At 44.7% G+C, this 25,459-nt stretch overlaps 1 protein-coding gene across 4 annotated transcripts in view; it reads left to right on the top strand.

The window, feature by feature from the left end:
• The window catches only part of KLF7 (KLF transcription factor 7), a 94,939-nt gene extending 82,120 nt beyond the window's left edge, over window positions 1-12,819 (top strand). For all 4 annotated transcript variants that reach the window (XM_070421968.1, XM_070421970.1, XM_070421969.1 and 1 more), the window contains 2 exons: window positions 1,598-1,721; window positions 6,505-12,819. In XM_070421968.1, the coding sequence (XP_070278069.1) occupies window positions 1,598-1,721; window positions 6,505-6,556 (176 nt within the window). In that variant the 3' untranslated portion in view covers window positions 6,557-12,819. The remainder of the gene's footprint in view (window positions 1-1,597; window positions 1,722-6,504) is intronic.
• The last annotated feature ends 12,640 nt before the right edge of the window (window positions 12,820-25,459 follow it).

Raw genomic sequence — 25,459 nt, 5'->3', positions numbered from 1 at the left:
TAGGAGCCAGCGGTCCCGGATTGTGAGAGATGTCCGAATGTCGGTAGTCGGACATCTTTCGAGGGGTCCTGGATTGGAGAGGGCGCAGGCTGGGCTGAGGGGACACCCCCCACCCCCCATGTGCGCCGCACAAATTTCGTGCACTGGCCCTCTAGTGAATAGATAATATATATTAATTCACATGATATGAATGTATTCTCTCCAAACCCTTGGAGCTACATACTATTACATCTAAAAAAACAGAAGCAAAGGGAGGCTCATTGACTTGGACGATGAGGAGCAGAACTGGAAGCTGAGCCGAGGAGAAAGGTTGGCTCAGCTCCTGACCACTGTGCTCACCTGCCTCTCTGTTTCAGGGCTCAGTAACCAACCCTCATGATTTCATGTGGTGTTTTTTTTTTTTTTTAAATATATTTTATTGATTTTTTACAGAGAGGAAGGGAGAGAGATAGAGAGTTTGAAACATCGATGAGAGAGAAACGTCGACCAGCTGCCTCCTGCACATCTCCTACTGGGGATGTGCCCGCAACCAAGGTACATGCCCTTGACCGGAACTGAACCTGGGACCCTTGAGTCCGCAGGCCGACGCGCTATCCACTGAGCCAAACCGGTTTCGGCTCATGTGGTTTTAAAAGACCATTTTCCCCCTTAATTTGAACCAACAAACCATACAGTTGGAAGGGTAAATATTTGTCATGTTGGGTGACGGACATGGATGGGCTAAGAAAAAAATAATAAAAGTCGCAGGAAAAACCATGTACTTTCCTTTCTGTATCCCTCCATCTGTATTTACTGTGCGAAAGGTCACTTGAGTACAAGAGCTCAAATTTCGTGCTTTTAAGCAGCTTCCCTGTGGCTAAAACCCCTGCTCTTCAAATTGACTCGAAACCTATTTTGTAACCATGTGTACCTCTCTCTAATGTGAGCGCTCTGGAGTCATTAGTTACAGACTCCTTAAATAGGACTTTGTGACTGTGTTTCACAGAAATGCCAGGAATCGCCAAGTGATTTTTTGCTTTACTCTCAAATTGTAGCCCTTTCTCGTGACCGTCGTCTACTCACATTTACTGGAAGGAGCAGTGGTTCTGGTAGACCTGGGCTGTTTGCCTGGCCAGGCAGCTACCTGGGCACAGTTTGTGGTGGGAGAGAAGAGGAGGGAGGAGGCTGAGAGGGCTGAAATGGTAAATTACTGTAGGTTCTGGAGAAAAATAGATTAGAAGCATTTGTGGTTCAGATGAAAATAGCACATTTCCTGTCTGCTTGGACTGTGGGGGTCAGAGGGCTCCAGGGGATAGAAAATAAATAAAAATTGATCCCTCCCCAGTCGAAGGAAGTGCTCTGACTCTGGGAACGGCAGTGACAGCCCCAGATTTGGGGATCTTGTGAAACCACTTTTGAAGGTTAAAAAAAGCAGCAACCACCACCAAAACACCAGGAGATCAGAGAAAGTGTGGCATGCTGTGTACAGGAATGCAGTCTTTCAGGGATGATGTGCACAGCCCTTTTCCAAGACGGGCACCCAGATAGCCGAGTCTGAGCAGGTATGTGGCCACCTTGTTCCCGCCACTGACCATGGTCATTCCCTCTCTTCTTGCAGGTGAGAAGCCTTACAAGTGCTCATGGGAAGGGTGTGAGTGGCGTTTTGCACGAAGCGATGAGCTCACGAGGCACTACAGGAAACACACAGGTGCAAAGCCCTTTAAATGCAACCACTGCGACAGGTAAAGAAACGTTGAAGCTTCTGGATGGGTGGGGGGGAAAGATGGGGGGTTGGAGGTGGGGGCTGTCTAGTGCTCTTGGATTCATCACAAGCTTCAAACTTCTCTCTCAGAGTCTTGGATTTGGGGGTGCCTTTTACTTCTTCACTGAGAAAACCATTGAGAAAGGGGTGCTTCTTGCATGTAGTCAAAAGATAATGTGAATTCTTGGTTCTGTTAGACAAGCATTTACCTGAATGTTAGCTTTGGGCCCGGGACCGCGTTAGTCACTAGATATCAATAAGACACGACTCCTACCCCTGAGGAAATGAGGAGACAGATCATTTTAGTATAATGTGAAGAGTAATAGGATAGAGAATGGTTACCTGTAGCTGATTCTCTGATCTTTTTATTAACATCAATACCATTTTCCCTCATCCTTTAAAACTCGAAAGAGCAGAAAGCCTGCTTAACAGAAGAACGGTGAGGTATAAGGCCTTCCTCTGAAGTATTATTAGACATGAATTTACTGAAGACAGTTCCCACTCTTTGGGGGCCTGTACCATTCTTTCTCCTTTGAAAATAGGCACAAAGGTCTTAACGACGGAGAGGCTTTGAGAATTTATCCTGTAATTCCATCTCAAACCTCCAGCGTTTGATAGTGGAAGAAAGAGCACGTAGCAGCAGAAAACTACACTAGTAATAGTATCTGACAGCCTTGGCATTATCAACCAATAAACCCCAAAATGGAGACTCTGCAGGCCAAGGTGAAGGCAGGATTAGGTTGAGACATAATCAAATAATGGGCTTGCATCTGAGCGTGTTATCCTTCTAATCCTATTTCTGTGTTTAGAAGGAAGCTTAAGAAAATTAACCATCTTTTTAATGCAATCCTAAAGGTCTCGGTTATGATGAGAAAAATGCTTCTAATACGATAAAAGCCCTGAGAGCCTCAGGGTTCCCGGCTCGGCCAGCCGCTCACAGGGTGGCAGGAGGGGCCGCAGGATGTCCAGGGAGGCCTGGCTCTCCTCGGGAGGAAACGTGATGGCTTCCTGCCTCCCGGGCCGGTGCCGGCCCCTCCCCTCCCAGGCCTTCCTCTGGAGCAGCGTGTGTTTGTTTGGAGACCAGGTCAGGGGTGGCCACGTCTCCCAGGTGGCCCATTGGCTTGGTGCTCCTTTAAGATGCTTATAAAGGAGCATTCATATTTTTCCTCCTTTTTTTTTCCTTCTTCCTGAAGAGGCTATTTTCCTCTTATCTTCATTCTTTAAGAACTAAATAAAGCCCCCATGCCTTCTGGAGCCCAGAGATAACCTCCCCCCCAGGCCTGAGGAAGTCCACTTCTTGACGCTATTGTCCCTCGTTTCTTTGGAGCTTTCTCCTGCTACCCAAGAACACAACCTGTTTTTCCATTTCTGTCCCCCATCACTTAGAAGTCCCAGCCGCTCTCCTAAGTATCTATAGTTAGTCATGTTCCTCCTTGTTTGACAACTGCCCCCAATTCCCACCTCAAGGTTATTCCTCTCTAGCCCTGGCCATTGATAAAGAAGCTGCGTAGATGGGGATTCTTTGTTCACAGTCCCTTGAGGAAGAGCATTACATCCACTTAGTGAGCTGTCAGATATGGTATAGAAGGCGCACGCTCGCGTGCGCGCGCGCGCGCACACACACACACACACACACACACACACCCCACTCCCATCCCTGAAGGGTGGCGAGGCTGTTCCCGGTCCTTGACGATTGAGATTGCACATTATGGATTGCCATCATCCTTGGAAATGGGCAGAGAGTGTTTCTGTCTTCAAGTCAACTGGCTTACTGTGAAATTTACAACTGTGTAGCCGTTGACATATCCAGATTAAATCCGATTGTGTGATTTATGTGAGAAATAATTCAGACCCACTAGATATTTCAGGGAAGGATCTGTCAGAGATGGGCCGTCTCGTTGCTTTATTTTCTTCATCAAAATATAGGATGGCTTCTGGAGCTAGAAATGTTCGAAGCAGATGGTGCACACTCTGTGACATGGTATTTGGGAGAGACTGTGAACAGCCCAAAGTCCTGCGGTCCTGCCAGTCGCCCGTGCATTTTCAACGGTGTCAGAAATGAGGGGCTGGACCCTCGTTGGTGTCTCAGGACGGGCAGCACCTTGCCTTTCCATCGCAGGGATTGTGCTAAGAATAGAGCAGGTCTGGGCGGTGGCATCGTGAAGTGGAGTGGTCCCAGAGCAGGTGAAAGGAAAGCCTGGGGTGACCGGGGAGTCTTCCTTAGACGACGTTTACCTTCAGAGACAGAGGGCATCTGTAGCCCTTCACAGGACACGGGGTCCTGTTGGCACCACGGGGTGTATGAGCATGAGAAACCTACTTCTTGCCTCTTCTGATTGGAGCAATCAGACCGCCTTATTTAGAAGCTAAGCTAGGATTGGGGTTACCTTTCCTGAAAGCATGGACCATGTATACTTTGATGTATAAGCTAGAATAAAACAGACATGTGTTTGTTTGTTTTGCTAACATTTAAAATTGCTGGATGCCATTAAAAAATTTCTGTATTTCTGGCTTTGTCTGGAAAAATCAGACGATGTGCCCATAATATCCTGGAGCCGAGTAGTAATCAGTACCCACTGGCACTGGCCATGTGATCACTAATTCCACCAAGTTCCCGCCACTCCCTGTGGTCTCCCAACAGGAAGGCAGACCGTCCGTTGACATGGATCATCTCCCCTGCTCTGTTGTCTGCTCTCACAGAAAGCAGTATTTCCTCGCCTTATCCACAGTGGAGTCAGATAGGGCTGTTTCTTACACTGGACCCTCTGCCCGCATTCACTTTACCTGCCTGACCCCCGAAGACATTGGGTTTTGTGACCTCTGGCTTCAGGTTTGGGTTGGGGGAGGAAGCAAGAGGGCAGCTCTGCCATTTCCTTACCATTGGATTGAGCCATGCAGCCCACCGAGTGCCCAGCTGCTAGAGCAGTGATGGCGAACCTTTTGAGCTCGGCGTGTCTGCATTTTGAAAATCCTTAACTTAACTCTGGTGCCGTGTCACATATAGAAATTTTTTGATATTTGCAACCATAGTAAAACAAGGACTTATATTTTTTATATTTATTTTATATATTTAAATGCCATTTAACAAAGAAAAATCAACCAAAAAAATGAGTTCGCGTGTCATAGGTTCACCATCACTGTGCTAGAGGATGGATCTTGTCTCTCAGCCCATAGCATTCGGCTGCCGATGGCAGTGAAAGTTCTCTGCTTCCGAGAGTCACGATAGGCAGGCCATGCTGACTCAGCACAGACATAACCCAGGGAGACTGCCCCAGGGTAGCAGAGGAGGCATTTTGATGGTTGAATCAGCCCACTTATCGGTGCTAAGAAATTATCAGCCCATATCTCGCTCTTTGGTGCCCTAGAGAGTTGCTGTTGGTTTACTGCTCACCTGCCCATCGTGTGCCTTTTTCATGAGCAAGAGAAACGACCATAGGGTTCTCTGTAATGAACAAATTTCAGTCCTTAAGGACCTTCTTATTTAAGGTCATCTGCCTGCTATATACTCGGAAATACCCTCTGGGGTTCTATTACCCTTAGAGTTATTTGATTCTGCATTTCTTGATGCTGAGTTTATCTGTTACCTTTTACTGTTCCTATGAGGAGTAGGTATAAGTTAACAAATGTAAATTAATCACAAGTAAGTAGCTTGCTGGTATATTGCATTTAAATAAAACCTCAATGGTGAGGAACCTAGTCTAATGCTAAGTATCATGTGCTTCTTAGAATTTGAGCAAATAATGATGCTAGTTTGATTCTGCTGGGGTGCAATTACATTTCATATTATGTTAAAGATCTGTTGTTGTTTTTTCCCCCACTTTTTTTCCTGAAAGAAATGGAAGGCTTCTACATATATTGCTAGATACCTAGCACAGAGTAGGCGATTGGTAAAGGCAGAATAAAAGTCCAGAACATCATATGCATTACTGAACAGTTACTTCAAATGAAGTGGTGTAGCAATAATACTATTTTCCTCCAAGTTCCCAGAATATAGAAAGGAAATGAAAGAAGTTTTGTCCACTGCCTAGTCCTCGCCTTCACTTCTTACCTTCTCAGATCCCCGTGTCTCCCTTTTAAACAGGCAGATTGCTTTGTCTCTGCTTTGTTTCTTTCTCACACGTTGTTTCCAAAGCATTTGCATATTCATTTCTTCTTTAATGATGACAATTATGCCTGGCTGGCATGGCTCAGTGGTTGAGTGCTGACCTATGAACCAGGAGGCCACGGTTCAATTCCCAGTTAGGGCACATGCCTGGGTTGCAGGCTCGATCCCCAATGTGGGGTGGGCAGGAGGCAGCCAATCAATGATTCTTTCTCATCATTGATGTTTCTATCTCCCTTTCCCTCTCCCTTCCTCTCTGAAATACAAATATATTTTTTAAAAACTTTTAAATAATGACAATTATGATAACAATAGTTAACATTCATTGAGATCTTACTACATGCCAGGCAATAGTTTAAGCACTTTACATAGATGGTCTCATTTAATTCTTAGAACCAAGCTATGAGGTGAGTGCCATAATGATCACCATTATACGGAGGAGTAATTAAGGCCCAGAGATGTTAAGGTGCTCAGAGTTACACAACTTTTGGGCGACCTGGGATTTGAACCCAAGCAATCTGACCCATGAGCTCACCTTCCTAACACACTGCCTTGTTTCTCAAAAAAATAGAGTTAGGGTTAATCATTTTCTAAGGGTGATGGAAGTTGACTTCCTTACCTAGCCCTCTCTAATATCCTTGTTCTTGTTTATATTTCTTAGGTGTTTTTCCAGGTCGGACCATCTTGCCCTCCACATGAAGAGACATATCTAAAAAAAACCTAAAGGCCAGAGTTGCCACAACGTCGGCCGTTGTCTGAAGGAAACGCCATGGGGCAGGGGGCTGGACTTCAGGCGGGGCCCCATTGCCTCGCAGAAGAAAGTTCTCACTTCTACACCTCTGTGTACACACACACACAGTCACACACTTACACACAAGCTGTCACGCACAGACCCCCCCCACACACACTCACTATCATGCACTCAGCTATATTTAAAATATATACGGCTATTCTTCATGCCTTGCCCTAGCCAGAAGATAGAAGAAAACGAAGAAAAAGGAGACCAGGTGAACTCAGCAAGGCAGACTGGCTGCTCACGTCAGCACTATTGGAATTATTTCCCGCTGTGGCCAATGGAAATCAAAGCAAATGAATGTGACGTTTCTGCAGGTGGACAGCCGTAAGAGGGGCTTATCTCTAACTTGCTTCTCAGTGCAACTTGATAGGAGAACACAGCGTCTTAAAGTTGCATATGTGTAGCACTGTTTCTTTTTAAATAGTTGGGGGAAAATGACCTAGAAAACCAAATTGCAGTTTGGTAGCCAAAATTAACTCTTGGTTTATTTGTCCTTTGTGTGTGAAAAGTCCTACTATCCCATGCGTCCGACTTGCTCAAAGAACTGTTGATCAGTTTTGGTTCTTCTTAGCACCACTGAGATCTTTCCAGTCGATACCAACGGCCTTAGCGGCGACAGACTCTGGAATACACCTTACACCTTTCTGGCCTGCATTTCTCTAGACTTCACTCTTAAGGGAGGAGTTTTCTTTTCTTACTTTTTGACTCTTGCACACCATATGCACTAGGGATTCTGGAAACTTCTAGCATGACTGCAAAGTGGCCAAGAGAATAAAGTCCTTGATGATAAATCACAGTCTATCCCTTGAGCCTCACCTATTGCCAGTGCTAGATTTTTTTCTTTTTAATCTCTCTGTTTTTGCTAATGAAAACTTGAAAAGCTTATTTGGAAGCTTAAATGTTTTATCTTTTCTCCATGGACTAAACCTCACCAGGACTCTCTCTCAGCACCTGGATGTCCAGCTCTCAAAGCAGCCAATCAGATGGGACATCACAGTCCTCTCATCCCCTTGAGGCATCATGACCTCAGCTCGTAGTGGTCCACCCCGTGCTGTGTGTCATTGCTGCCCTGTATCCAGTTTCAGCATAGATGTTGCTAGTCTCAAAGGGCAGCTGCATATTGAACCTAACTCTGGGTTATGACCTGACAAAAAGCCAAAAATATCACTCTTTCCAGGAGTGGGGAAAGTGGAAGATGCCTCCCAAGTCTAGTGACTTCAAAAACATCATCTATCTTCCTCTCTCATGCCCACTGAGCTCATGTTACTCCACTTGTTAAAACACACAATTTAGAAATGCCATTGTGGGAATGAAGGGTGGACATTCAAGGAAAGGGTTGAGATGTTTCTCTAACCGTCTGTCTAAAAGGAGAGACATATTTCTAATTTATTTTCTGGCTAGGCCCTTCATGACTTGTGACCTAGAGCACCCAGGATCAACAGAGGCCTCACGTTTACTCTGCAAACTGACTCCGAAGGGGTTACATTCCTTACTTTTCATCCCCCACACACATCCAATATCGGTCTCTATCTACCCGCATTCTTAGCTAGCTGGCACTGGCCTCAACTCCAAAGACTGCCTTTAGGACCATTACATGGCCTATGCAAGCAAGCGGGGTGGTTATTAGGACAGATTGTATATTTTGTATATTCTGGGACCATCCCTTCAAGACACGTCTAAAAAAACAAAAATGGCACTTGGTCCACACATGGTTGCTGCTCCTTCATACCAGCTGGCACCCCCCCTGCCCTCCTTTGACTGTTTGACTCGTTGACTGTTAAAATGCCACCCCATACCTATTTGGGATGCAAAACTGAAGTCTTTAAAAGGAAATAATAATATAAGAAACACAAATACATTTATGACAGCAACCTTCAAGATCCTTGGCATTTGGTTTCTCAGCTTTCTGCAACCTTTGGTTTCACTGAAATGTTGAATCTACTCATCTGAGGGTAAAGGAGTCTCCTCGTCACAGAGGTTGTAGCTGCCAATTGGACAAATGGGGCATTCTGAGGTCTGGCCCTTAACCTTTACTTTCTCCTTTTCCTTTTTTTCAATTTAGACCAAAAAAAAAAAAAAAAAAAAAACACCAACAAAAAATAAATAAAAACCCACAACAAAATAATGACAATAAAAAAACCACCCTAAAACACACACACACAAAATCTGCCCATTTGCCAGAGGCAATTATGTATATGTTAGTTGAAGGGTATTTTTAAAAAATCAGTTTTATTCCAAAGATTTAAAACTAGACATGACTTAGAAACAATTTCTGGAGCACTGCTTGCTGACAATCTCGTAGTTCTCTACTGCATTTGAGTGCATTTTGTGGCCAGTCCATCGGGGCGTGCCATGGGGTTATATTTGAATGTGTGGTGCATCCTTTCTGGATGAAGGATGGGGGGGGGGGACCTTGAACCTCGGCTGTATTAAACTGTTGCGCCTCCAGTCAGTGTACTAGATGAAACTTTAGATACCCCAGATTGTGTTGGTTCACTGGTCTCCCTTCCCATAGTAGCCTCTAGCAGGAGTGTCCACACACACACTGGTGATGGCGTTGGCTGTGGCTGCCACCATTTACAAATGTTCTTTCCCCAGCGGGAGCTGGTCTGGCCTCTCGAAATGCTATTATTAAGGGTTTAGAATATTTAATTTAATTTTTGAACCGACCAATGCAAGGCTCTCTTAAAAAGAAAGTTAAAGAATGCAAAAGAAGAATCATTGCTTGTTTGCTCCCTGTTGTCATCTGCAGTCTGGAAAAGACCTTATTTGAATGTGGTGGAACAAAGGCCCTTTGGTCCTCATCAGTGTCTGAACTGTTCTGGAATTCCTCTCTCTCTCTTGTATCAGTGAGGTCCTTTGTAATCTGCCCCTGACCTTTCTCAGAGCAGGGGGCGCTGAACCGTGATGGTCGGGCTTGCTTGCTTGCTTGCTTGCTTCAGAGTCATCTGTTGATGGTGAGAATTGGCCTGAGAATTTGGTGGGTGCTAAGGGTATGGCTTGGAAACTGTTCTCTAGCGGAATTGACACCTATGAATGATAACCAGTCCTATCCACGGGAGCGGGGGTACAGCCCCAATCATTTGGAAGCGGATTTGTGATACAATGCCCATCATCTCCAGAATGGCAGAGATGGCGGGTAAAGAGCCTGCTGGAGTGAGCAGGCTTTCCAAGAAATGGCCTGAAAATGTTTTGCTCCCAAAAGGACAGGTTGTTTAAAACGGTGCTTGAATGGACATTTGAAACACATCAAAGTGCTTTCTCGCTTCCATTGTTACCTCCTGACAGTCCAGGGGATCCCAGACTGGAAAGGAGAAGCGTGGCGCGGTGTTTCTTGTGATTGTCCCTCGAGCACACTTAATCCAGGGTTCAGAGTCCGATGTAGAGAACAGCGGTGTTTCTAAGCCACTGACAAATTTTGGTAATTTTCTTTATTTCAAGTTGTGCTTCTGTCTCCTACCACCCGGCTGTAAGTCAAAGATGTGGAAACCTGAAATGATATGCTGCTCCTAGCTACTGGCCTCCTGCCCCACTAACGGTTAATCTGCCCAACTTAACGCCTGGTGGTGATGACTATTACGTTTGGATGTTCGGATTCCATGACAAAGCTGCATTTTATAAAAAGATTGGAGACCCCAAAATGAACTTCGTGCTGACCATTTCCTTCTCTCTACGTGCTTTCCCTTGCAAAGCCCTTCAAATCCCCACCTTCTCCCCTCCTGCACCTCTTGTGCCCTTTTTACATCTTTGATCGCCTGATTCTAACAGGGTAAAAAGACAGCCAACCTCACACATGATAGCAGAACTGATTCCTGTGTTTTAAAAAATCTTCTTTGAATCTAGAAGCCAGAGAAGATTTTTTAAGGACTTTAGTTTGGGATAAACTTCCAGATGAACCATGTCTATTTGCATCAGAGGGGACATGGATACTTTCAGGGTGACTCACCCAGGGCCCGAGAGCATTCTGCCCCACTCCTGAATTCTATGGCAAAGTAAAAAAAAAAAAGAACTTGAATGGCAAGAACAAGAAAACCTAGTGATTAGTTTTATTGGTTCAAAATGGTTTCCTCTATGGAAGGCACTTCGTAAAAGAGAAAATACTGTGCAAAGTGCTTTTGTCTTCTCTGTTGCAGAAGTTGGTTTTAGAAGGAAGAAGGGAGGGGAAAGTCAGAGAGATGCAACTTACTTAATTACAAAAATCAGGTTCATTGTTTCTTTTTAAAAAATCTTAGGAGGGCCAGCACATCTGGCCACTTTTGCACCCAGATCTTTGCCAAAGTGAAAATTCATTAAGTAGACCTGGTTGCGGAAGTGTTACCTGGCATCTTCCGGAAGTGACCACCTGCCAAGCGTGGGGTGGGGCAGGAGGAGAGAATTTGCATTCTGGGTCTGGATTAAATTTCGGTAAACATGGTGATGTCTCAGTTTGAAAACGAGAGGGCCTGCGTCTAGTCAGTGCCTCTTTGATGGCCTGCTTTCCTCAGTGAGAATCATTGGGAATACTTGAGATGAAACAAAAAGTGTCCAAGGAAGCAAAAACTGCTTCTCAGTGTGCGATCCCATGACCAACTGCCTGAGGCTTCAGGGTTTTCTCTTGCTTTGAACACTTTCTCTTAAACCTCCTCTGTGGGTACCTAATAGATCCCAGAAAGGGCGATGACAAAGCTGCAATTAACTGTTGTGTGCACCCTTCCGATCTAGTACTGTATTCTTCAGGTGTTTTCCATTTAAGTACAAGTCCTCGGGAAGCAGGTATCCAACATGGAGAGAGAAATCCTAGGCCATCGCTTCACAAATATCCCAAACAAGATAACTCTTTTCAAACAGGGCTCCCTCTAAGGGTCATGAGGGAAGGTCGATCCATTCTTTGTTGGGGACTGTTTATACAATTTTTTTCAACTGTGAGCTTTGAAATCGTCAATTGCTTTGACTCCAGCTTCTGTCTACTGCCATAAAATGGACCCCACGTCAGAATAATGAGGGTGGTATGTCTGCACACACCTGGATGTGTGCACATGTACCTATTGTACCTTCGCAGAAGGAAAACAGGCTACTGACGTTGAAGAGGAGTAGCCACCAGTGCCTAATATCTTTCTGGGGGGATGGATGCTTACAATTGCCAGTATATTGAAACCACACTGGGAGTTCCACATAAAGGGGAAGGGCTGAGGGTGGGGAGAGGGGACCTTTTCATCCTAGGCCTTTGGACCAGACAGAGTAAATTCTGCAAATCTAGGTCCTCAGAGGCTTTTGGGCTCATTGGCTGGTTCTCAACCTTTTTTTTTTTCTCCCCCAGCATGCATTTCCTGTACTCAGACTTAAGTTTCTTATCTTCCACTTCTGCTTCATTCCAGGGAGGAAAAGTACACCTGTTATGGCCAAGATCTCCTTGCTAACACAGAGGCAAAAATAAATGTTTCATGTTTTTGGAGCCTCCCCTTCCTTTCCACACATCTCCCCAAACTCCTTCTCTCTCGTCATCCCCTCCCTACTCCCACCACTCGACTTCCCAGCCACCACCATTTTTCTTTCAAATCTCTATTATCCTCCCAACAGTTGGCTTGAAAATATTTATTTTTGCACTATACATTTTCTTTTTGCCAGATGTGTCTAACAAGTGTGTTTGGAGAGACCTACTCCCAGCCCCTCCCCTCCCCCACCTCCCCGGTCACATTCTCTCAGGCCTTCTCTGGTATTTATAATATATCACAGAAGTACCCAGTCTTATAGCCCTCGGTTATGCCTTTTTTTGACATTTTATTTTTTTTAAGCTTTTTATATATATATAAATATAAATATATTACTTTGTCGAGTTTTTTTGCTGTACAAAAGTCTTAAGATTTAAAACTATTATTTGTATTATATGATGGTGGTATGTTAATGTTACAAAATTATTAATGAAGAAAAAATTTATTTTTGTTACTGGTCTGTTTCATAATTCTTTTTTAAATTGGTATATTGTAAGATATCTATGCAAAAAATGTTATGTGACGCATTTTTATTTAAGAATGTAATATGTGTAATAAACAGTAGAATGTGTTTGGCCTTGGAATGCCTTACTCTATTTCTCCCTAGCTTATTTAATTGGGAAAGAAAAATCCTCAGAGACACAAATGGGTCCTTATATATCTCATGAGAATTTTCTTTCTCAGAGAGAGAAAGGGAAGGCAAAAGACCATATGAGGTCGTTTTTCTTTGTTTGGGAGGTTTTGTGTGTGTGTGTGTGTGTGTGTGTGTGTGTGTGTCGGGGGGGGGGGGGGCGGTATGTATTTTATGGTTTCAATGAGGTGGCTCAGTGCCAGATAGGATGGAACACTGAAGACGGTTTATTTCTTCGAGAGGAGGAAAGGAGCATATTGTTGGAGGTTATGAAAAGCAATATTTTAGAGCGAGGTGGGTTATGGGATGTTATTTGTTTAGGGGGTTAGAGGAGGCTTATTGAAAGCAGTTTATTTCGTGAGCGAGGGGTAAAGTTTGTTCTGGGATAGTGTTGAGTGGAAGTATATTTGGAAAGGATGACGAAGCCATTAGTGGAGGAGCGAAGAAGGGCACAGGTGAGGCAATACTTTAGGTGAGAGGTGGGAGGAGTCCCATTTACAGGAGGCAGTGGGTAGCCAGGTGGGGAAGAGCTGACTAATCAGAGGCAGAGGAATTTGGGTGCCTATCCACGGTAGAAAGTTAGGTGCAAATATAAGCTGCCTCAAAACACTGAGAAGAGGAAGAGGAAAGGCGTAGGGAAAATGCTCAGAACTAAAAGACCACGGGCTAAAATCTCTTCCACAAGTGATTTCCAGGAAAGAACATCAAAGTAAGGAGGACGGTGGGGAGTCTACCTGGTGTTATTATCCCAGCATCCCTTGCAGGGTGATTCCCCAAGAAAAGGTGCATCATTCACTGGAAACAATAACCGCATCTGTTATTTTCATGGGACACAGCACTACTCAAGCTTTCTTATCACACTTTGGACTTACGGGAAAGGGTACTATGGTGAATCACTTCTATCCTCCGTCAAATGAATCTGACCAACTTTGCAATAGATTTTTACGTGCAAGACTGGCTGCAGCGACTAAGTCTGCATTGGTACAGTCATGTCTGGGAACAGGGAAGCAGGTGTAAGGAGTGTTGCAGTGGGTTTGTCACGGAAGCTGAGGGTTTGTGTTCTCACCCTAATGAAACTTAAGGTGAAGAGAACAGTGGATGCCGCAGGGGCCAGGAAAATGGTTTTGAAAATTGTACACATCAGCTGTCACATCTTTCAAGCAGGTAAGTGAGCAGGTAAGGGCAACCCAAGATTAACTGATAAGAAACTATGGGATCTGGTGGGAAAGACTGAGGACCCGGAGTTTGTAGTCCTGCATACTGGTCCCTGGTCATTCGTAGATCCATGACTAGATGAGTGATGGAACCATCTCAAAACCAAAGTTGTTTGCCTAGAAATTTCTTGGCATGAGAAAGTATAAGACAACTTTGTGGCATTGCTTAGCACAAAGCTTATTATTCTGTAAAAGTAAGCCTGACTTGTGAAAGGATGTCAAATTGGACATGTTAGGAGGAGGACAACCTGTATTGTGCTGAAATGTTCAGAGAGGGAGGTAAGTCTAACCTATTTGGAATAAGGAAACGTGATGGTTTATATAGGTGAGTACTCTATTCTAGATGACTGAAGCTTTCATATTGAGAAACATCTTTTACTTAAAATATACCTAAAAATAAGCTACCCACTTCCAAGCCTTTTTGAGCATCCATTTTTGCAACATAATATAAATTCAGGGATGACTCCAAGCTGTGAGGTTGCTTGACCCCACGCTACACGACTTCACGCTTCATACTGAGGGGCTGTACTATCTTTGCTGCGCTTTCCCCTATTTGGAAGTTGCAAGTTCTGTGTGTCACCTTCTAACAATACTTTTCTCCTCATCAACTAGCAGATATCCGAGAATCAATCTCGGTAAGTTGTATAAAAACTATAATTTGAACTTAACAAGCAGTAATCTGAAAGTGTAACCTGGCTATTCTAGGGGAGTGAAGTGTACAAACCTTGAGACAGCTGTAATCTGAGGTCGCCTATCCAATTGGGAATTCGGGCTAATGGAAAGAAATCTCACAAAAAGCAGGGCTCAGTGGGATTGATAAATAATTTAGTACATCTAGCTCATCTTCCACTTATGACGATAGGATTAGAAGAGGAGATGGGTACAACTTTTCCCTGAGACAATAATTTGAGGTGACTGGTAGGTGATGGTTTCCGGGGTTGTCCATGATGAGCCCAAAATTCACCATTCCTTCTTCAACATTAACCATCTCATCTGAACTCTTAGAAACTATCAATCCTCACTGGCTTGAAAATAACCTATTTTTTTTTTTTTAAAAAAATTCTGTCTGATCACAATATAGTCACACATATCACCACACTATTGAAAAAGAATGAAATGACACAAAGATGGTTACAAGAGGGTGGGAGAACAAGATTTGTGTTTGTGGAGAATTTGTCACTTCACACTGCATTTGAGCTGCCCAACAGGGCTGCACAGGAATGACCCTTTCGCCTTCACTGATAGAGAAACGGGGGTTTAAAGAAAGCATGTGACTTTGTGGAGGCCCAGAGGAAATAGTAAGTGGTAGAGCTCACCCATAGGTCCCCTGACTCCCAATCTAGTGCACCTTCCTCTGTTCCTCACTGCTTCTGGGAGGTTAACCAGGAGCTAACTCAATGCTTATGTGTGTCTAGCCATGACATCACCATTGGCCACACTGACTTAATTTCTCCATCTCCTCTTCATTACAGAAGGTAACCTATAATATAGATAAGTCATCACATGCTAGAATTCGAGGGGACCTTGGAGATTCCCTTCAGTGCCACCATTGTACCGAAGGAAACTGAGGTTCAGAGAGGTTGCAACTTGCCCAAGGTCATACAGCACATCCTCTTCGTAACAGGAGTCAACCAAGGGTTGTTGATATGCAGATATGATCTACTAGTCTGGGTGGGTTTCTTAAACTTTAGTCACTTGAGTAGAACCTTCAAAATTCTTGCAATGTCCTTGTATCATTATTTTTAAAACATTTTTCTTTAAATTGACCCATTTTCTAAAAAACGTACCCTGTGTTAGCTTTGTCCAAAGCAAAAATATTCCTAAAACCACTCATTTGACTGTTTTTCCTTTGCATATAATGGAAAATTAATATATGACTCACAATAAAAATACTTATCTTTGTATTACATTAAAAGACTCAATTACTACTGGTGGTACGGGAGAGGCACTGCTCTGTGCCATTCGCTAAAACCTATTCTGTGCCATTTCTCTTTAGCTAATTATTTAGTCCATATGATGCTCCTTGGAGCACATTTCAAATTGAATTTAAAACTAAGTGCATGTGAAAATTTAATAAAGACTGATTTGATGACTGGGAAGTTACTTAAAGGACCCAGAGGTCTCTCAGGAGGAAGAAGATAATGTGGCCATAAGTGAAGCGAGCATGCATCCTCTGCCTGGCCTTCCCATCCTTGGGACAACCATCTTCCCTCAGGGAAAGGCACTCCCAGTGGGTGGGCTTGTGGCCAAGTCATGCCATTATTCTGGGAATGGAGCCCTAACCAATAGGCTGCAACATTTTTTCCCTCATGTCCCCCAATCAATGGTCAATGCCCAGACACAAATGCTGTAAAAATGCATTTCATATGCTATAAAATGGCTTCAAAAATGTGCTCACCTTTATGACATGTTTCCTGAGATCCCCAGGCCACCCCCTATACATGCACACATACATACATCTCAACTCCAAGGTGTTTTTCCAGCCAGCTTTCAGGCACCTGATACTCTACTATTAAATATTTCTTTGTAGCTTAAAGGCTTCCCTATTTTTAAACTACAACTGGCCAGGAAGAGGTAACTGTTTATGTTTTATTCATCATGTGTACTATAATGTGAATCATTTTATTCTATCATTTCACAAGAAAGGGCTTTAGTACAAGGAGGATGGGAGATGTGGGATTATGGATAGGGAAAAAAATGTAGAAGCAGGTGGCCAACTTTGGGGCAGGAGGAGCGGAGGGCTAAGCAGCCAGGCAGGCAGCTCTTTGCTCATTACTGTAGAGACACAGGCTATCAAATGACTTCATAAAGGCACTGAAGCAATATTTTGTTGCCAACAAAGCCTCCTACGTGATCAAAAGAGTGGTCTACAGAAACCTGGGTCTGCAGAGGTTATCACAGGAAACAGCTGCTAGTATACGGGCAGCCTCTAGTTAGAGAATCATGGCAGATCTCTAGTTACGGGCCTAATTCTGTTCCTGAAGCAACAGCTTCCGGGGTCCTGGTCCTGCGAGAGGAACATCAAGGTTCCTTCATAAAGATGGGAGTGGACATGTGTCCCTGGGGGAATATTTAAAGGAACATTATTTGTGGACTCTCATATCAGAGGCAAAGCAATGATGATATATTTTCTGCAGCTACACAATAGGCTGTGTTCTTGGGATTGTCTGCAGACTGTTCTGAGATGTACATGGGCTGGGATTATGGGATTGCTAGTCAAGGACCCCAGGCTACCAGAAATAAACACCCTGATCTTATTTCCATGTCCAAATGGACTCATGAAAAGACCAGACTGGAAGATTTGCCTTACTTGAAATCATAAATGAACTGACTCAGTGTCAAATTTGTTACCAAGTCATTTTTCACCCCCACTTACAAATATCTATTTATCTTCTAATGTACATAGAATATGATGAGAATATTAATAAATGGTCAAAATCTGAATCTTAATTTTGGTTCTGGGAACTTTTTTTAAAATATATTTTTATTGATTTCCGAGAAGAAGAGAGATAGAAACATCAATGATGTGAGAGAATCATTGATTGGCTGCCTCCTGCACGCCCCCTACTGGGGAGTGAGCCCACAACCCCGGGCATGTGCCCTTAACAGGAATCAAACCAGGGACTCTTCAGTCCGCAGGCCGACGCTCTATCCGCTGAGCCAAACCAGCTAGGGTGGTTCTGGGAACTTTTTACACCTTTCTGTTCTCAGTCTTTTTTTGTTGTTTTCATTTTTCTTCCCATTTACACTCTTTTTTCTTTCTTTTCTCCCTTCCTGCCTCCTGATATCTGCAAAAAACACTGCGAGGAACTGGCTCCAAAGCCCATGTTGGACTTCCCTCCCGGGTGTTGCCTCAGTGACCTGCCCCAGGTGCTCCTTCCTCCTCTCCGCCTCCTCTATACCTTTAAATGTCACTGTCTCCCAGTTGGAGGGTGTAAATTTTTCAACATTATTTAAAATGGTGCTGCTAAGAGAATGGTTTTGGTTGTTTCCCTGGTTTTCTTAGGTACAGTTAGAAACAGAAAATAGCAGGTGACGGGCAGGCTCCCAGCACAGCCTTGTGTGTTAAACACTGTCATATGCCAGGCTTGAGTGGTCAGTCACTGGGATGTGCATGTCATGTACAATGTGTCAGCCACATACGTACCCATATGAATGTTTCTTGTCAAGACCCATAAGCAATAATAAAATAACTGCTTGGTGAATCTTAATCCCAGGTAACTTGTGAGGTCTCAAATATAAATGTTCTCTCTCAGCTCACAGTCCTGTCCATCACAATACAGGTGGGTTTTGGTTTATGCAACATTATCATCCCCCAAATTGACAGTGACTTCCGTTTACATGCATGCAGTGTGGAGTGTTTCTCAGGGTGCGGACCAGCGACCACATGCATCAGAATCACTGAGTTCTTTTTAAAACTGCAGTTTTCTGAGTCTCATTCGTTGGGAGTAAGAACTAGACGTCTGCATTTAGCAGGTTTTCTTGGGGGCATTTTCAGAGCACCTCATAGTGTGAAAAACACTCATACATAAAACAAAGTAACATTTTAAAATGCAAATAAGCTTTCTCTGATTTTTACTCTGTGAAAATGTGGATTCTCAGATGTGCTTATGATCTGCTTAGAGTGTGGAATGTCAGACTGCTTTTGTGTGGGATCTGTCACAATGTGAACTGCTCTATCACCAGTTCCTACAGGAGCTAGCTGGCCAGTGAAGTCCCAGGAATTCTCTTTGCAAAGTGTGCTGACATTAACCTTCCCTGGGTGTGTGTGTGTGTGTGTGTGTGTGTGTGTGTGTACTAGAAGCCTGGGGCACAAAAATTTGTGCACTCGGGGGGGGGGGGGGGGAGGTCCCTCAGCCTGGCCTGTGCCCTCTCGAAGTCTGGGACCCCTCAGGGGATGACCACCTGCTGGCTTAGGCCCCCTCCCCAGGGGATTGGGCCTAAGCTGGCAGTCAGACATCCCTCTGGCAGCCCGGGAGCCCTTGGGGTATGTCCACTTGCCAGCAGGGAGCAGGCCTAAGCTGCAGTTGGACATCCTTAGCGCTGCTGAGGCAGCCGCAGCCTGGCTTGTGGCTGAGCAGAGCTCCCCCTATGGGAGCTCACTGACCACCAGGTGGCAGCTCCTGCATTGAGTGTCTGCCCCCTGGTGGTCAGTGTGTGTCATAGTGACCAGTCATTCCCAGTCGTTCTGCTGTTAGGGCAATTTGCATATTACCCTTTTATTATATAGGATAGAGGCCTGGTGCATGGGTGGGGGTCAGCTGGTTTGCCCTGAAGGATGTCCGGGATCAGGGTGGGGGTCCTGCTGGGGTACCTGGCCAGCCTGGTGAGTGGCTGATGGCTGTTGGCAAGCTGGCCACAGCCCCCAGCCACCCAAGCTCCCAGTGGAGGCTGGCTGGAAGCAGGTATCTGGGATTTATTTATCTTCTATAATTGAAACTTTGTTGCCTTGAGTGGAGGCCACAGGCAGCCAGGGCAGGCAGGAAGCTTGGCTTCCTCCATTGCCAGGGCAACCAAGCCTCCTGCTTGCTCCAGCTCTGTGGCTGCCGGCCGCCATCTTGGTTGGGTTAATTTGCATATAGTCGCTCTGATAGGCTGGTGGACGTGGCTTGGGGGCGTAGCAGAGGTGCAGTCAATTTGCATGTTTCTCTCTTTTTTTAAAATATATTTTATTGATTTTTTACAGAGAGGAAGGGAGAGGGATAGAGAGTTAGAAACATCGATAAGAGAGAAACATCAATCAGCTGCCTCCTGCACACCCCCTACTGGGGATGTGCCTGCAACCAAGGTACATGCCCTTGACCGGAATCGAACCCGGGACTCTTCAGTCCACAGGCCGACGCTCTAGCCACTGAGCGAAACCAGTCAGGGCTTGCATGTTTCTCTTTTATTAGATTAGATACACACACACACACACACACACACACACACACACACTAGAGGCCTGGTGCACAAAAATCGTGCACTCCGGAGGGGTCCCTCAGCCCAGCTTGCGCCCTCTTGCAGTCCGGGACCCCTTGCTCCTTACCACTCGGCTCACTGCACCTTAGCGTTGCCATGGAGGTGGAAGAGGCTCCGTGAACCCGGCTTCTGGTTGATTGATGCTCCCCTGTGGGAGTGCACTGACCACCTGGGGGCAGCTCCTGCATTGAGAATCTGCCCCCTGGTTGTCAGTGTGCATCATAGTGACTGGTTGTTCCACTGTTGGGTCAATTTGCATATTAAGACTTTTATTATATAAGATATATACATATATATATAATATTTAATATATTTATATTGATTTCAGAGAGGAAGGGAGAGGGAGAGAGAGACATCAATGATGAGAAAGAATCATTGATCAGCTGCCTCCTGTACGCCCCCTACTGGGGATCGACCCTGCAACTGGGCATGTGTTCTGACCAGGAATTGAACCATGACTTCCTGGTTCATAGACCAATACTCAACCACTGTGCCACACCAGCCAAGCTGGGTCTTTTTTTAGAAAAGACTGCTGGTGGGAACTCTTTGGGGCACTGAGTTTTGCTTGTTTTTTTTTTTTTTTTTTTATTCAGTCCTTTTATTTGGCCTTGGCAGCTCATACCCTGTGCTGAGATGACCTCTGACTGAGGCCCTACCCTGGGCATAGGCATGCCAGTCTGTTACAGAGCCTGAAGGACTTCCCCACTCTGGGTCCGGCCCTTGGCTTCAGAAATGCCACGGACCCCCTCTCTGTGTCAATTCCTATTTGTTTTTGCCAACCCTTGCCCCCTTCCTCACTGCCCCCTTCATGCCACTGCAGTTCATCTTTGAAGCAAAAGTTACCTGGGACTAAGAACCTGGAGGACCACAAATGCATGTGCTGTCTGTCAACAAAGCCCTTTGAGCAAAGCCCCGTTTTATGCCTAGATCTTACCATAAAATCCACATGGCAGTGCATAATATGGCCTTTTCTATAGTCTGAAAAAGTGACTCTAAAATCTGGCCTGTGGAAGACCCAGCAGGGAAACAGGCACAAAGGAGGAATCTTCACACCGATTGTGCAAGCTCATCTTGAACATGTCCGGGTACAGATTCCTGCTTATCTCCTTCCTCTGACCTGCAGCACTGCGAGACGAGGGGGTGGCTCAGGGAACAGGAAGGGAATGGCCGTAAATCGGAGCTAATTTGGAAAGCGGAGGATGAAGCAGATACTCAGCAATCAATAGGGGGACGTCCTGCTCTGTGGTCACTGTTTACGCTCTGTGGCTGGAATGTAATCCTGCTGCATCAGAACCTGAGCGGTTCGAGGTGAACTGAGGTCACCTAATGCCTCCTGGTGTCCTGGCTGCATCGCCCCTCCACATACAGGAGGCCAAATCCGTGCGGCAACTAGAGGAACCGTGGGCGGTGATTCTCTCCATCCCCTTTAGCTTTTATTGCTTCGTGCTTCCCAAGAAAGAGAGGGAAAATGACCGATGGCCCTTTCCTGAGCTCCTGCTTGCAGGACGGGATGTACAAATGCCACTTAGCGTTTCCTTCTGCGCCTGAAAGTGCTGCTGGGGGAGCGCATGAGGAAAGGAAAGCCCAGTGAGAACAGGGACTAGATTGTTCCCTCCCTGGCCAAGCTCATGGCTCCGCCGCCGAGGGGGGGAAGCAAAGCATGTGTTATCTTGTCATGGGAAGGAGAGGGTATAACAAATGCTTTGACTGAATAGCAAGTTCACTAATTGATTGTTAATGACTACACGGCCCTAAATGTCTGGAATTTGGTGTAGATTCAATGTAATTTGACATTTGCCAACCGTTATTAAATCTCTTTGATGATCTCCCGTGCAGCGGGCGAGAAGCAGCTGATGGGCTGTTGGGGATGGAAGCGAGACTGGCTGGGCCTGAAGTCCGTGGGGTGTCTGGAAGGCAGCCATGGTCTCCCACTCCCCCCTGCTCCCCAGGCCTGCTCACCGGGCAGTCCTGACGGTTTGGTCCTCTTCCTGGTTTCTGCAGGCTCTCTTCTCCAAGTCGTGTTTCCCTTCCAGCACCAGTCCACCTGCCCCTCTGAAAGCAAAACACAACCTTGGCTCTCTTGGTTCCTCAGGGGAGAACTCCCTGAGTCTGAGTCTAATCTCAGGCCTTGAGAAAATAGGCATGTTCACACGCTTTCCAAGCCTGGGACTCCTGGCCTTTGCTTTGGGCTCAGGGAAGGGAAGACCCTGGAGAGAGCAGCTCCATGCATGCCCCCCAGCCCCTCTGATTTCCCTCCTCTCCTGCAGTCACCCCAATTGTGGGCCCCCCACTCCTTGCCCAGCTCAGATGCTCCTTAATTGTGCAATCGCCAGAGAGGCTGCGGGTGGGGTGTGTGGGGTGTGGGGAGTGTTTCCCAGGTTCAATCCTGTTCTTCCTCCAGAGACCTCATCCCCGAAAAAAGTTAATGGATATGTTTTCAGAAAACACAACCCCGGTGGAAATGTTTGCCATTTTCTTTGTTAAGTGTTATTTTTTCCATATTAGAGGTCTGATTTCCTGCAATTCTTGGAGAGTACCGGGAGGAAGAAGGGGCAGGAAGCTCGGCACAGAGGGGAGCGGTGATTAAGCGCTCACTCATGTCCGGCCTGTTCCTTCAGCTGCGGGAAAGCCTTGTGAGGGGTTCCTGCATCGGTTATTTTTGTACAGAAAGAACAGTGTCTTTGTTAATGATCCTGGATGATAGGAGCAGAAGATTCAGCATTTTCCCTCTGGCTGTCACTCACCAGCAGCTTCCCCGTGCATCATCTCCCGGGGCTGTTTCCTCAGCCCTTAAAAAAGGACAATACTTGCTTGTTGAATGATTTGGATTTCCTTCAAAATAAAATGCCAGGCCAGTCTAACTTGCCGTTATTAACGTAAAAGGCTCAGTCTTGGGAAGTGGTTTTCATCAACCGATCATCGGTTGTGTATTTATAATAGTAAAGCTGCTGTAGGGTTGCAAGAGTTGATTTAATTATTTAGTTTTTTAATAACAACTCTCCATAGGTACAACATGGAGAGTAAACTACTTCTCCAAGTATTTACTATCGAGACAATAGGATAATAGTGAAAGTTATACCTCTTTTGGTTATTGTTTTAATAGCTTTAATAAGTTGCATCATTGAATAGTCATAAATTTGTGAGTAGGATAGGTGTTGTCTAAGCCCATCTCCCTACCCCCTTTTTGTCTTTTGAGTGAGGAAACTGAAGAACAGGGAGGTTGAGTGACTTGCCCAAAGTCACAAAAGTGCTAAGCGATAGAGGTGAAAACACCCCTCTTCTACTCATGCTCTTTCCCACCTGCAAATCCAGTGTGAACTCACCCTCTAAAGTACACCCCAGGCATCTGACTTTCCACCCATGTCCACGAACACCACCTTCATTTATGCTATTCTCTCTCGTCTAGGCTATTGCAATGCTGCCTCAGACACTGTATGTTGGAAAACTTACCAGACCTTCAAGGAGAGAGGTCAAGTAGGCAGTTGGACATTTAAGGCTAAAGCTCAGTCTGAGGATTACAGGAGATCATGTGCCTAAATACTTGGCACAGCACCTGGCTTCTCGAATGTTCTTAATGCACATGATTTTTTAATTTTCGTTTTAAAAAATAATACTCATTCCCCTGCTACTTTTCAACATGATGGGAAGATCAAGGGACTTGGAGCAGGAGACTTGGGTTTATGTCCTAGTTCAAAAGAAGTGTGACTTTGGACAAGTCTGAATGTCTCCGAGCTGCTGTTTCCTCCTCTAGGAAATAAAGATGCAACACCTGTTCTTCCTTCCCACGGGGCTATTGTGAGCTTCAAATATAACGATGGATGTGAAAATGCCTTGTAAGCTGAAAAGCATCTTTTCATGAGCGACGAACCATGGTGAAATTATATTTCATTCAGTTTCCCTGTGTACCTGGCCTCTTAGGTTCCTATAATGGAAGACAACATTACAAAATACGTTTTATTGTAGGGCACTGTGGTGTTCAATTTACAGGCAGACGGAGTCCCAGATTCCCACACCTCTGCCTTGTGTCATCCAAACCAGGTCTGTCTCAGAGGCCTTTCTGCTGACATGGGAATGTGCATCCGTGCTGTCCCGTGTGGGAGCCACTAGCCAGTGTGGTTATGGAGCACTTGAAACATGACTAGAACGACAAAAAAAAGTCACATTTTATTTTTTAAATTTTAATTAATTTAAATGTAAACAGCCACACGTGGCTAGTGGCTACTGTCTTGGACAGCTCAGGCCCCAAAGCGTTACCTTTTCAGGGCCCTCATCTCTACAATGATGAGGTCTTTCCTCGTCCTATCTATACTTTTACATACACAGTTCAGGGATAGGTAAGTCCATTTGGATAAAATAAGGGCTGAATCCTGAATCACTTTTCTTATTCTTGAGTTGAAGATAATCCTATCTTTTTATATTTTTAAAAAGTTAATGGCTGTTTTATTTATCCAAACAATGACAACACAGTCTCAAAATAAAAGGCAATCCTGGAAGATGAGCTACTTCAGAAACACGTTCTCCTGGGAGTTACATTTTGGTATCAGGTAGACTTGTTCCAACATTAACATTCTCCATTTCTCATTAAGAAAATTCACTAGGGAAAAATACTTGGAATTGAATAAATAAACGAATGGCTACAATGGGGATTTTTTTATATGATGCTGACAGTTGTGAGACCATAAGGGGCTTCCGTGATGAAGCTGGTACTAATTTTGTCTCTTTGCATAAGCACTGTGTTATTATTATTGGACATTTGGAGCAATAGCTGAAGTATATAGAGAAATAGACAGAAAAGGATAGTAACATGATTAAATTGTTTGAGGGTAAAAAGTGAGAGCTCAACAGAAAAGAAACCCAAGGCAACCAAAAGAACTAGAGATGAGAGATGGTGAGAAGTGAGAAACGCTTTTTAGAGGAGAAAAATATAGAGAACTGAAATCAAGAAGACAGAGAGGGAACAGATTGGGGTAGGCGGTGAGGATCAGAGAAGAAACTCCACATCCATTTGTGAAAGACACCAGGCACTAAGCGTGTGTGTGTGTGTGTGTGTGTGTGTGTGTGTGTGTCAGGGGGCCATAAGGAAGAGCAGAAAAAAATTACTTTGGAAAGAAACAGTGACAGGTAGTGAGGACAAGGAGGGACAGCTGTCATCTCATTTAATTAAGAAATTATTAATGGAACAGACGGGCCAGCCACAATGAGCTTTACTGATGAGATGCTACTAAAATTGCAGATAACAGCAGCTGAACAGTTATTGAGAGCAAAAGTGGTAAGAATGCTAATTTAATTGATAACATTTTACTTAGCACAAGGCTTATAAATTTAAAAATCACACGTTACATAAATTCAAATGACTCTGGTAATTATCTAATTATGGTTGTTTAAATAATGTAATACAATTAAATGTTTTTTTTTAAAAAGCCCTAATTATTGTAAGTGATTATTCTTGTGTTCTGAATTCTCCTTTTAAGACGTTAGCTGTTCAGTCCTATAGACCTAAGGAGGTAATGTTTTGATGGCTACACCTACATCTTTACCAAACCTAT

The sequence above is a fragment of the Myotis yumanensis genome, unplaced genomic scaffold (assembly GCF_028538775.1).
Source record: "Myotis yumanensis isolate MYYU_CA2020_CCGP unplaced genomic scaffold, mMyoYum1.0.hap1 SCAF_8, whole genome shotgun sequence".
In the NCBI taxonomy this organism is placed as follows: domain Eukaryota; kingdom Metazoa; phylum Chordata; class Mammalia; order Chiroptera; family Vespertilionidae; genus Myotis; species Myotis yumanensis.
Note: the sequence above shows the minus strand (reverse complement) of the source record. Positions and strands in the feature narration are given on the sequence as shown.